A 12,825-nucleotide genomic window follows, 5' to 3' on the forward strand; every position below is an offset into this window, starting at 1 on the left:
TTCAGAATTCAGATTTATTGATTTCCACCATATTGACTTTTAAAAATGGTATGAAGCTGACTGCAAGAAAGGGAACTGGTGATTTTAAGTTAAAATTAAGCTAATGGTGAAAGTACATCACCTCTGGCTTCAGTCACCACATCACCTTAGATTGGATATAGATTTTTTTTGAACAAAGTTCCAGAACTCTGAAATCCAGGGATGCTGCAGGCCTCTCCCAGCAATGTCCTTCACTTTGGGTCAGTCTCCTGGGCCAGAGGTGAAAGTGCTTTCAAAAATACTGCCATTTCCCCAGCACAGTGTCTTTGATTGCATCCACATATTGAGTTGGAACCCAGTACACCCAGTAGTAAGAGGCTTCCGTGGGGCCCAACTGAAACGCCTGGAAGGGAAAAAGGAAAACCAAGCGGTACTTCAGAGGTCGGGAGACTGAGCAGGCAGCACAACAAACACGGGGAGGGCTGAGAAGTGAATTAATTAAAAGGGGAAGGGGAAAAAAAAAACTGTGCACATGGGGAGCATTCTCCTGTCAAAAATAAATGGATAAATAAAACATAAAAAGGTGGGAGAGTTAAGCATAGCCGATCCTAAAGCGGTGGTTCCCGAACTCGCGCGTGCAGCAGAGCCAGCTGGGGACTTGTTAGAACAGAATGGTGGGCTCCAGCCCTTAAAGTTCCTGGTTCCAGAGAGGTGGGGCGGGGCCTGAGGATCTGCATTTCTAACAAGTTCCCAGGTGATGTAATACTGCTGATCCAGAGACCAGTTTGAGAACCACTGCCCTAGGAAAACTGTCACACATGCAGGAGGAAACAGACATGAGTGTCCAAAGCAGCACTGTCAGAAATGATAAAAACCTGGAAACAACCTACATATCCATCAGTAAGGGAACGCAAAATTAAAAGTGACCTACTCGTATGAATACTAGATTTACTTTTACAAGGTATGAACTGGATCTAGAGTTAATACAGACAGATCGTAATGTCGAACCAAAAAAAAGCAAGTTGCAGAACGATACATACCATGATACCATTTATGAAAACTGAAAAAACAAAACAATACTGTAGCTTGGTCATGGATATACGTGAAAATAAATGCACAGAGAGATGGAAGGATCCACATGATAAATCATGATAATGGCAATGGGGGGAGGGGAAGACAATGGGGACATATTCACTGCTGGTATATTTTCTTTTATTTAAAGCAAGATTGAAAACAAGTTACAAATATTTACAATAGTCATTTCTTGGTGATGGATATATGGGTTTGTTATAGTACTCTCGGTCCTTTTCTATGCTTTTTAACATTTCTCTAAGGTGACATTCCCCCCTTTTCTAAGGTGACCTGTGAATCTAGCTAGTGAAATGGCATCTGCAAAGAGGGAAATAAACACTTTCATTAAGACAAAGGCCAAGGTGCTACTTAATGGCGTTTAGAAAAGAAATGGGGCGATTAGAACCCACCTCTGCCAGCAATGACTCCAGAGGGAAATCAGCATTTAAACTAAATACAAAGGCATTAGCCATCCACACCACCTCCTTAAAAGATGTCCAAAATGGTCCACTCTACTTGTTTGAAATCCTTCTTCCCAGGCTGTCTGAAAACTGGGACTGCAAACCCTACCGGGTCAAACTGGTGAGACAGATGTTTCGAAAGGGAGTGAAGGGGCCCAACTGAAAATATTAAAATCCAACTTTTAAAACAGAAAAATTCACTGAGCAGGCAAAACAAATCACCTGCAATCGTTTAAAGACTAGAGACTAGTGGCGGAAGGGCCACCCGAGGGCCTGAAAGGAGCCTGTGTCGTCGTCGCCACTGCCCGGAGGACACCCATGAGCTGTGCACCCAGGGCTGCATGGCCAGCCATGGCCTGACGAAGCCCCTGAGCTGACAGACTCCGACAGGGCAGCAGAGGGGACACGACTGGCTGACCTCCTAGAGCCAGGGGACCTGTCATCTGCCCAGAGAGAACCGCCATACCTCGAGATCCCCTTTTCCCGGACCTCCCAACACCTCCCTGCGCCGTGAACCCTGGAGGCCAACCCGCAGCCCAGACCGCTGGCTCCTGCTCCTCCCTGGGCTGGGCCGCCGCCGCCGTGGCTACATCACTGTCACCTCCTCAGCGAGCAAGGGAGGCAGCCCCGCCCACACCCTATCACCGCTCAGCTCAGGTCTCTGGCACAGCAACTTCGGAGCAAGGTGGCTGAACTTCCTTTTTAAAGCAGTCCCTTCAACAGTGCTGGGGAGACAGGTGTCTGCCTAAGCTGCTCAGGGAGTCTCGCCACGGAACTCCTGCTCTGTTCTGCAGACCTGGGGAATGCCTCCAGATGTGCTGTCTGGGAAAGAGCAGCCGCTCTCTTTAGAGCACAACTCCTTGCTTAACCAGGTCACAGACTCCACCCTCCCCACAGGGTCCTCGGCCCCTCGAGGGCTGCCCCCTGGGATAAGCAACATCACTGCAGAAAGGGGCAGCCTGGTGCCCTCACAGACGCCAAGGCGAGTGGGAGGTTTTGTTTCATACGCAAGACAAAACTTAAAATGAAGACCCACAAGCCATTAACCTCCTCTTTATATTTATTTTCCTGGTCTAAAAACAAAACATTACAGATATGAAAGATGCAGCAGAGATAAAGTGTCTCCCCTTTAAACTGCTGGGGGCGGGGTGCGGTTTGCAAAATAAACAGAACGAGGAATAGGTCACGGATTAAGTTCTAAGAATGGGAAGACAACATGAGGGTCTTAACCCTGCGCGTCTTCTCAACACTGAGTACTCTCCTCAGTGAAACATCCATCCCCTGTTAGAGGAGCAGAAGCAGGAGTCTAGGGAGGGCCAGGCCACGCCGGCTACTTACCATCATGTGGTAGTCTTCGTGTCCTTCGATAGGTTCACTGACCACATTTTTAATGGAACCCATGGGCAATTTCTCAGTCCGCTCTAAGTTAAGAGGGATTACAGTGATTATTAAAGGCCCCCCTGCTCTACTCCTGTGACTCAGCAGTCCCTCCTCAGGGCTCGTGGCTGGGGGAATCTCTCCCCACCCTCTAGGGACGACAGGAAAGATCTGGTCAGTGCACCTCCAGCCCTGCTTGGGAGTTGGGAACTTCTTAGGGGCAAATGGGGAACTGGACTTGACAGAGGTATATTAAAGGTTTCTGAGAGCAGAGGTATAGCTTGCCTGGTGTTACTCTGTAACGTCTGATGATTAATAAACACCCAAGAAATTCCTCTGCACCCTTATTGCCAAGCCCAGCCCTGGCTGAGGTCTTTGGCACCTGGGATAGCCAAGGGGACCAAAAAGAGGCAACTGCATGCCCCTGTGACTTGTACAGGAAGGGGGATGCTTGGGGCTTTAAGACCAGTTTCTATCCCTTGATCCTGCTCACTCACCGCCCCCCCATTCCCTCCCTTGGTCCCCCACCCCTCCAAATACACACACTTGAAGAAGTTCTCTGAGAGCATTCATAACCTCTTATGATTAACACTCTAAATGCCACTTATCACATGGGGTGAGAAGACATTTTGCAGCAAGTTTAAGGATGGCAGGTAAGAAAGAGGAGGCAGCGAGGGATGCCTGGAGTGAGATGAGACTGGAGGTGAGCTGAGGGCAGCAGGACAGGGCTGGTGGCAGGAGAGGTGGGGGCACCTACACAACAAAGCCACCGCCCAGAAGCAGCAGACACCTCAGGGAGGAGTTCTCAGCACATGGAGAAACCAAACTGGAAAACTCATTACAGGCTTTGCAGAAAGCAAAATCTGGAAAACGAATAAGTTGACAAAACAAACCAGGAACTCAGAGCCCTGACCTGTCGTCTAGTTGGTGACTCGAGACATGTTACTTCTATCCTGTGGGCCTTGGTCTCTGAAAAATGGGGATGAGGAGATGGGACCTGAAGATGTTCATTCAGATTTTGACTTTCATTGGCTCTAAAACAGTGACCCACAGGTAGGACCTGACCAGCACTTATCTTTAAGATGGAAACTTTTAAAAACATCAGCCATTTTGAATTGTCCAGAGATTTCACGCAAAAATATGAACTTCTGGCTTCTCTTGAAAACACAGAAGATTCAACAATCCTGGGCCCACATTCCTGAGTGACAGCAATCAGCTAGATTAGAGACTCGAGTTCCCTACAAGCAGGGCACATGCTCCCCCGAGGCGGCTCCACGTGGTCACAGGTCCCAGTTCCTGCCTGGAGCTCGTTCTTCCCCCTCCACTGGGCCTGAGGCTGTCAGTGCTGCCTTCTACACACGCTACTGCAGAAGCCCCTGAGTGCCACTCGGTAAAGCACCCCATGGAGAAAGAGGCCAACTAGCAGCTGGGATGGTCACGTCAGCAGAAAGATGAAGCCAGTGGCTGGCAGCCAACTCCCAGAACAAGCTGTCCTCCTCGGACAGTGCTGAGGACACCCAGGTGACAGAACTACTGGGCTCCCAAGTGAGAAGAAAGCCTGAGGTACACTGACACAGCAGTCTGGGTGGGAACGGAAAGCCTGGCCTTGGTCAACCCTTGAAGACATGAATGTTCACGGCCAGGCTCTTTAACAAGGCTAGTGAGTAATGTGGCTCTCAACAGCTCTGAAGCCCTGATACATCAAGATTCTTCTAGAGCTCTGCCTTTGTGCCAAAGCAGAAAGGCAGCTGCTCCTACAAGCTGAAATAAAACCTCTAACTCACGTGTGGGAGGTTCTCTTTAGCCCCTGCAGTTACGATGTTGGCTCCTATACAACTTCATAACCTGAAAACACTCCCTGAGGAACCAACGAACACTGACACACTTAGTCCTCGTCCAGCTCCCCTGCCTGCACCCACCCTCTGGGCCAGCATCCTTAGTCCCTGCCTCCCATTAGGCTGCCCGAGTGAAAGTGCAAGCCTAGGAAGAGGCAGGCTCTCAGCAAGTCAATGCAATGGTGGAGAACTAAGCAAAATCACCTGCAAGGTCATGAATAAGTGACGACCTGACAGAGGCAGGGCAGCTCACAATTAAAAAAAACTGATGATGTGACAGGCTCTGCAGAAGAGAATGACCTGCTAAAGGGTTCAAAGGCCCCTGGGAATGCTGGGAAAGCCCTTAAATATTATGCACAACTTGCTTTGCCCATGCAGTTAGAGTCGAAAGTGAAATGAAGACTATAGCAAGGAATCATAAACTTGTTAGAAAACTCAAGCATTTTGGCCATTTCAATTTTTGTTCATTTTAAGAATCAGGATAGGGTTGAAAACAGAAACATTTTCATATTTCACATGATTAAAATCTCACTCCCCATCACCCCTACTCCAATTATTTTCCATAAAACTTTGGTCCCATTTTAAGCAGAATCATACTAAATGGCCTGTCCCTGAAACCACGTAACCTCAGACGATGAGATCCCCTATACTTCTCTTTACCATTTACCTCGAACACTGAATACCTACAGTGCTGGCCAGAAACAGGTGAATTAGGCATGTTCGGTTCCCTCCAGGAATCTAACAGGGGGACAGACAAGTCAGAGAGTAATGAGTGCTCTGAGGATATAACGGGGCTCTCTATGAACAGAAGGGGCAGCAATTCATTTGGAGGGTGGGGGAGATATCAGGGAAGGCTTCATTAGGAGAGCACATTTAGGTAGGACCTCAGAAGACTTTGTTAACAACAGCAATGGGAAATAGGCATTCTGGGTAAGGGCACAGCAATGAGCAAAGACATGAGCTGTGCAAAGCATGGTGGGAAGCTCAAGGAGTGATGCAGTTGAAGTACGTAGGGCACAACAATGCAAGTGGGGCAGGAAGTGAGGTCAGAAACTTAAACTGGGCCCCACCGTTGAGAATACGGGACACTGTGTTTAGGCATTTGAACTTGGCCTTAAAGAGCGCAAGGTTTTTGAGCACAGGAACCAGTGAGGAAAAACCAGTACAGAAGATGGGCAGGACAAAAGAGATCCCGGAAGGGGCAGGGATATAGGTTAATTTGCTTTAACAGACCAAGATTTGAGATGCTAGGAGTTAACTGGCGCAACAGAGTGGCAAAGAAAGGGACACAAATAATTCTGGAATGTAACTGACAAGACTTTGAACCATCTGGGGGAAGGGAGAGGGAGGACAGTCAGAGACACTTCCCAGCAAAAAGCAAGCCTGATTCACAGGCACAGGCAGGGTAGGGGCGGGGAAGCAGAGGGCAACCAGGCAGGGAAGGAGGGGCAGGTCCCTAGTACAGGGGCAAATTCTGATCTACAGGAGCCAGGCAGGTGACATAAATTAATAAAGCTGGCTACAATAAAAGATAAATGAAACAGTGAGGACTACAGCATGGACCCCCTGAAACCACTGCTCAGCTCCGTCTGATCGTTGCCATGTGAAAATGCAGGTCCAGAATGGCTAGATCTTTTGCTTCTTTTCAAGAGAAGCACAAAAAAAAAAAAAAAAAAAATCAGATCCAGTGAAACCTCCCGATTTTCACAGATTGTGTGTAAACTCATAAAACCCTCGTCTGTGGACTAGACCTGGCCCTAAGGCCACACGTTTGGAACCTCTGGTTTTGGCTGCAACTGAAGAGCCAATGTCTGATGGATTGGCCCTGAGATCAGACTAAAAAGAATGAGGGAAGAGGGTCCAAATAGAAGGCGAGCATCAAAAAGAAAAACTGAAAGCCAGGAGCACACAAAGCACAGTGGAGAAGGATTTCAGAATGAGGAGCAGAATTGCACCCAAGGCCACGCCCTGCAGGGTACGAGAGGCAGTGAGCCAGGAAGAGGTGAGAGCAGTCCGTACCTTTAGTGCCGATCCACAGCTGGTCTTGTTCTAGCTTAAAGGTAAGTCTCACTTTTCCCCCGGACTTATTGTACATGCCAGATAAGGGTACAGCTGGCAGGCGCTCCTGGAGACACAAGAGCATGGTAAGAGAGGGAGGAACCAGAAACAAGGCGAGACAGGAAAAGAAGATGGGACAAGACTCGAGGACCTGATTGCAGGAACCTCAGGAAGTCAGAAGGTGAGTCTGGTTCCTTTTCAGAATGCTCACAAAGGAGTTCGGCTTACCTGGGCACCCTTAACAGACGGCATCACATCTTCGGGTTTTCCTTTATCCAATACTTTCCTGTGTTGCTATAAGTCAGAAGAGATAATTAAATGAAACAGCTGACTGCATTTTATCTATTATTACCTCTTTGAAAAAGAGAATGAAGAAAGCCTTAATGTTTTGGTTCAAAAGCTTTTTGTGACTACAGATATGGGTCCTTTGACACTACAGAGCAGTGCTGTCCAGCAGAAATTTCCATGATGGAAATGTTCTATATCTATGCTGTCCAAAACAGTAGCCATGAGTCACCTGTGGCTATTAAGCACTTGAAACGTGGCTAGCATGAGTAAGGAACTGAATTCTTAATATTACTGAACTTTAATCAGCCACATGTGGCTACCACATTAGACATCAAAGCTCTAGAGCAATCAGGATTTCCAGATTGCTAATTCAAATAAACTCCACTTCCTTCTCCCCCTCCCCCGAAATCACCACTGAAAGAATTAAACATCAAGATAAGACAGCCACAAAGGGTGCTTGCTCTCCTGGCATGTACGAAACAGGACAGCCATTTCTGTCAACTTAAACTCCCAGAGAAACCTATAAGGATGCTGAGAATCAGCTTAGCTGCCCTAGAAGGGGCACTCCTTCAACAAATGGAGACTCAGTCCACTGCACAAATCTTCCCCATAACCCCACCCTCAACCCCAGCTAAACAGAAAGCTCAGGAGCCACATTTCCAAAGAGAAATGCTGATTACTCTAAAGCCTGACATTAAGAAGTCTCTAACCCCACTCCCACCTCAGGAGTCTGAAGCAGCTCATTAAGGGTTCTAATGAGGCTCATGGCCCCCTAAAACTGTTTCTGTCTGGCCCAAATGCCTGAGTCTTGTTTCCTCTCCATCTGTGGCTTTACAGGTACAGTCGCTGTCTGGTCAAGCTAGAACTGTAGGGTAACAAGTGGGTAGAGGGTAAACATTTAATCGAATTTACGGACCAAGTGGCCAAGAGCCAGCTTAAACCCGCACGGGCATGGTGGAAACCCTCTGGCAGGAATAAACTCAACACTGCCAGACTACTAGCAAAATGTCACTCTACATATCAGCCCTAGATTCTTGAGCAAGCTGACGAAAAGCCAGGAGAACGGGTCCCTCTCAGTAGGCCACGTTATGCCTCATAACCGGCATCAACGGAACAAAGCTGCGTGGATTAGAAGCCTAACTGGACTCATACCTCACAAGTACCTTTTGAAGTATTTTCCCTTCACTGTGGAGAACACTTCTAAAGCCTGTTAAGCTACCATTAGTAACTCAAAACCTGTATTTAAGAGGCATGTTATGCTCCAAGGGTGTAACCAGTGGGAAGGCTCATTCATGTCTGACATGTTCCTATTTGACAATTTCATACATTGCGGCAGAGGAAGATATGAAAATGGAAATGCACTCATTTAGTTACAAGACATTACCATCCCATATTTAGAGGCAAAAATATCCAAATAAACACATTTTAGATGTTAATATAGGTTTACAGTCTCTTATCTGAAAGCCTAAGGACAAATATTTTGTACTTTATAAAGTCTAAAACTTTTAAGAATTTTATAAACGTAATACAGTTTTTCTTTTTTTGTCATAATATGGTTTTAAACTACACTACATAATATTCTTTGTGAAGTCTAGGACAGTACCTTGTTACCAAATATGTTAATATTTCTAGGGCAAAACATGACTATTCACACTAATTCTGATCAGGTTTTGCTGCCAAATTTATAAAAGCACTTGAGTTTTCAGACTCTTTTGGGGTTCTGGAAGCACATATAAGGGATTACGGACCTGTAACAGAAAATTGTGTCCTTCTCACACTGTTGGCCATGTGCCTTGGTGCCTAAGGTCACTGAAACTGATGTTGGTCAAGGTTGGTTTACTCTCCTCAGGATACAGATTAAGTTGAGAATATCTATTTTCCTGGAACACATTAAGAGTAGCCAGGAGACTCCATAACTACAGGTGGGGTTAGCTGGGTGATAAGATCACAAGTGATGGTTCTTCCAATCAGTTCCTTCCACAGTGAAACACACTTACTTTTGCCAATCACAAAAAAGAATCTGAATGGCTACAATGAGCACAAAACAGGCTGGATCTCTTCCATCCAAAATGACCAACAAAGCATGTAAAAATTCAGGCCCCCGTTTCACAGACCAGGAAGAGGGAAAAAAGAAAATCAGCAGAGTTATCTTCCTAGTCAGCTTCATTTGGCTTCCTGAAACAGTCAGTTTTAGAGGAACCTCTGAAAGCTATTGATTTCCATGCCTATCCAGAAAAGGGCTTGTTGACGTGAGGGAAGCCACAAGCCAAAAAAACAAATGCAAGCACTTGTGTAAAATGGAGGATTAATTCCAACAGTGGCATTTTTCTCTGGCACTAAATAGGAGAGAAACCCACATCTGCTTCATTTCAATACCTGGTCTAAAGCCTGCCTTTACAAAGGCCTTATCCTAAAGTAGATAGACTTGAGACACACTGACCCGCCAGATGAGACAAAGATGCAAATCTCAGGTAGTTGTCACCTCCACTCAACAGCCAGCCGCACCCAACTGCTGCCATAAATTTCCATCATGGGCCCTGTCCAAAAAGGAGCTTATTCTAGAAAGGATACAACCAGCCTAGGCTTGAGAGGACAAAGCCTCACACTTCCCAGGACCAACAATCACACGACAGACTCACTTTCTGCCTGCAGAGAGGCTCCTTCTTGTTCTCTTCGGCCTTTGCGTCCTGCTGGGCAGCATCTTTGGGTGTGTTTACTGCTAAAACATCATTTATCGTGGAGCCAACCACCATGATCTTGGCTCCACTGGTGACTTTTATTTCTCTCAACGTCTTATCCTCAGGGACAAGTCCCTTATACATGACTTTCTGCATGGCAGGCGGGAGACCTTGAGAAAAGATAGAGGACAGTGAAAGGAAGAAACGAAAAACATTCTTGCACAACAGACCTGAAAGTGAATACTGCTCTATTGCCAATTACTTTTGTGCACTCAGGCAATTCACAACCTCTCTGAGTCTCCAGAACTTCATAAGAGTAATGACAATAGTTTCTTCTGTACGAACTCGTTTTAAGGACTAAGATATAATAAATACGGAGCATTTAGTGCAGCACCTGGTATTTAATAACTGATCAATAAATATCAGCTATTATTCATTCCAAGTTGTTCCTCAACCATCTTGTGACTCAAATATTAAGTGAGAGTCCATAAACCTCAGGGATATAGAAACCAATAAGGTTTCTGTTTTTATGGAGCTTACAGAATACGTGCAGAAAATGTAAAAAGAAAATCATTTCAGATGGCAAACTGCTGTAAATAAGAAAAAACTAAGTAACACGAGCACCTGTGAAGGGGCCAGCATGAGAGCCAAAAACAGTGTTTCCTAAACTTCCCTTATTAGAAGTACCTGAGGCATTTGCTAAAAATAATTCCTGGCCACATTCCAGACCCACTGAATCAAAATCTCCAGGGGGAAGGGCCTAGGAGCTGTAAATTTCACAAGCGCCTTAGGTGATTTTATTAGAGATGTTAGAAACACAAGTTAGAAACTTGGGCCGAAGAGTCAGAAATGGACTTGAATCCCAGCTCAGCCACTGACTAGCTCTGACTTCGGGTCTCATTTTCCCCACCTGAATAACAGGCACATTACTACTTACTTAGGAGGACTGTTGTGAGCACTGAGAACGCTGATGCAAGGAAAGAGGCCAGCGCGGTGCCTAGCACAGCGTCAACACTAGGTAGGTGAAGTGGGAAAGGCTGTCAGAGCCACGGGGATTACCTGTAATCGAGTGAATCTTCTGTTTTAGCTCGGAGCCTGTGCTATCCAGGGGAAACTTCACGTCGTGCTTAGTCTTGTTCCAGATGATCTTCAGGTCCACCAACTCCCTGCCCGCGCCGCCGCCCGCGTCCTCGCCGTTGCTGACCGAGGCCTGGGCCGCGAGGTCCCCAGGGGGCTGGGCCGGGGCAGGCTGCAGACTGCCTCGCGCGGCGCAGGAGTCCTCGGCCGCCGCCCCCGCCGCGGCTTCGGCCTCCAAGCAGCTGAGGGGCCGCGCGGGCCCCTCGGTCGCCACGGTCTCGGCCTCCGTGTCCATGCCCGGTTCCTCCATGCCTGCAAGGGGGTTAGGGGGTGGGCGCTCGCCGCGGGCTGGGCCTGGGACCGGATTCTGCCCGGGCGCCCGCCGGACCGCCGCTCCCGAGCCAGACTGCTCCCCCCGCCGCGCCAGGCCGCATCCCCCAGGGGCTCCCGCTTCACCTCGGCCCGACCCGGGCGCCCGCCACCCCCTCCACACTCACCATCCGGGGCTCCGGCCGCCGCCATGATGATTGTGTACAACACCCACCGCTCCCGCAGAGGCCGCCGGGAAAAGGCGAGCTGGCTGAGATTGGCCCCGGTAACAGCCCCTAATCGCGCACAGCCTGGCCGGAAACAGGTGGAGGTTTCTATGGAGACCCGCCTCCTCCGCTTCCCCGGCCCGGCCCCTGCCACGCTTTAGCTTTCAAGAACCCGGGGGGGGGCGGGCCCGGGAAATCGCCCGCTCGCTGGACTCTGCCCCCTAGAGGCCGAGTGGGACCGCAGTCGTGCAAGGGGGCGTGGGCTTGTAGGCTAGGGGGAGTGGGCTTGTAGGCTAGGGCGCCTGCGCCTTTAAGGGGCGGGGTTGCGCCTGCTGTGGCGGAAACGGATTTGCTGGGAGGAGTCCCCGGAAGTGATGCACGGAGAACCCCACGTGTGCGGTTCCACTCCACATGGCTGTGCTCCTGAAGAGGTTGTTGCATCCCCGGAGGCCCCCGGAGGCCTTGGGCCGCCCCCTGGGACGGCGCGAGGCCAGCCTGGGCACTCATGCCGGGCCTGCGGTGCGAGTGCGGTTCGCCCCCAGCCCCACAGGTAACCTTGGCGGACGTGACGCTGCAGGCCTAGGCCCACCGTCTCTTGCCCGCCCCCCGAACGTTCCGAGCGAATCCCTTCCGGTGGAGTCAGACTGGGCGGGTAGTGCGGCCTCATTATACAGAGGCAGAAATAGGTTTACGAGAGGAAAATTTTCACGTTGCCAGGAATTTCGTGTTTATTGTACTGTACCATTTGTTTGGGCCCCTTTTTTCTTTTGTGTATATAGTAAATGTGTATTGAGTACAAAATGTTTTAGGCGCTGGGGTACAGTGGACATGGAGAAAGTAGGGCCCCCGCTCCCAAGAAGCCTACACTGTAGTGGCTGCAACAAACACGTATAAAAATAACTAGTTTTAAACAGTCACGTGTGTCATGCGGAAGATGAAGCAGGGTAGGGGACTGGGGGTTGGGTAGGATGCTCAGGGATGCCTTGCTGAGGAGGTGTCATAAGGGCTGAGAACCAAATAACAAGAAGGGGCTAGGTATGTGAAACCTATAGAAGGAACCTTCTGGGCAGAGGAAATTGGAGGTACAAAGGCCCTGTGATTAGTATTGGAGCCTAGCAAACCAGAGAGTCAGGCAGGGCCCCACTGTATACCCTAGCGGCGATCTTGTCAGGGCCTCCGCACCAGTTCCCCAAATTCTTTTCTCATCAAGGCAACCTGCTTGCCCTCTTCACACCAAGCGTGCCTCTCATTCTGAACTCCAGGGTCACAGAGCTACCTTTGTGACAAGGTCTCAGCTACACAGAGTGACAGGGGTCTTTCTCAGCAGGCAGTATCGTGTAGAGCGTGCTTCTCAAACCACCCCTGGTGAAAGGACTCGTTTCTGATTTCCAGTCAATTATGGACTAATACTTTTATAAAATCAATATAAAGAAATTAGTAGAAAAAGGAAACTCGTAAAAGCATA

General features: G+C 48.5%; 2 protein-coding genes across 13 annotated transcripts in view; one reads left to right on the forward strand and one right to left on the reverse strand.

Moving 5' to 3' along the window:
* UBFD1 (ubiquitin family domain containing 1) lies at nt 1–11,490 on the reverse strand. 5 transcript variants are annotated; one of them, XM_067706394.1, is made up of 8 exons: nt 11,322–11,490; nt 10,807–11,136; nt 9,709–9,917; nt 7,010–7,075; nt 6,743–6,848; nt 5,391–5,461; nt 2,850–2,932; nt 243–382 (listed from the first exon to the last, which is right to left on the reverse strand). In XM_067706394.1, the coding sequence occupies exons 1-7, from the start codon at nt 11,344–11,346 to the stop codon at nt 2,852–2,854; spliced, it is 888 nt and encodes a 295-aa protein (XP_067562495.1). In that variant the 5' UTR covers nt 11,347–11,490; the 3' UTR covers nt 243–382; nt 2,850–2,851. The 5 variants fall into 5 exon arrangements, 3 of the variants coding, with proteins under 3 accessions (XP_067562497.1, XP_067562496.1, XP_067562495.1); XR_010934917.1 differs by having other exon boundaries at nt 364–382; nt 5,411–5,461; nt 11,322–11,489; XR_010934918.1 differs by lacking the exon at nt 243–382 and adding an exon at nt 3,802–3,857 and having other exon boundaries at nt 5,411–5,461; nt 11,322–11,489.
* EARS2 (glutamyl-tRNA synthetase 2, mitochondrial) overlaps nt 10,550–12,825 on the forward strand; it is a 22,356-nt gene continuing 20,080 nt past the window's right edge. The window contains exon 1 of one of the 8 annotated variants that reach the window (XM_067706393.1): nt 10,550–10,765. Coding sequence is in view for 7 of the 8 variants with exons in the window: in XM_067706390.1 (XP_067562491.1) it covers nt 11,772–11,910 (139 nt within the window). In the remaining variant the exon portion in view is untranslated. Of the gene's footprint in view, nt 10,766–11,479; nt 11,911–12,825 lie in introns of those variants that run through there. The other 7 variants (XM_067706390.1, XM_067706391.1, XM_067706392.1 and 4 more) reach the window with 7 other exon arrangements.

The sequence above is a fragment of the Pseudorca crassidens genome, chromosome 15, assembly GCF_039906515.1.
Source record: "Pseudorca crassidens isolate mPseCra1 chromosome 15, mPseCra1.hap1, whole genome shotgun sequence".
Taxonomy (NCBI): domain Eukaryota; kingdom Metazoa; phylum Chordata; class Mammalia; order Artiodactyla; family Delphinidae; genus Pseudorca; species Pseudorca crassidens.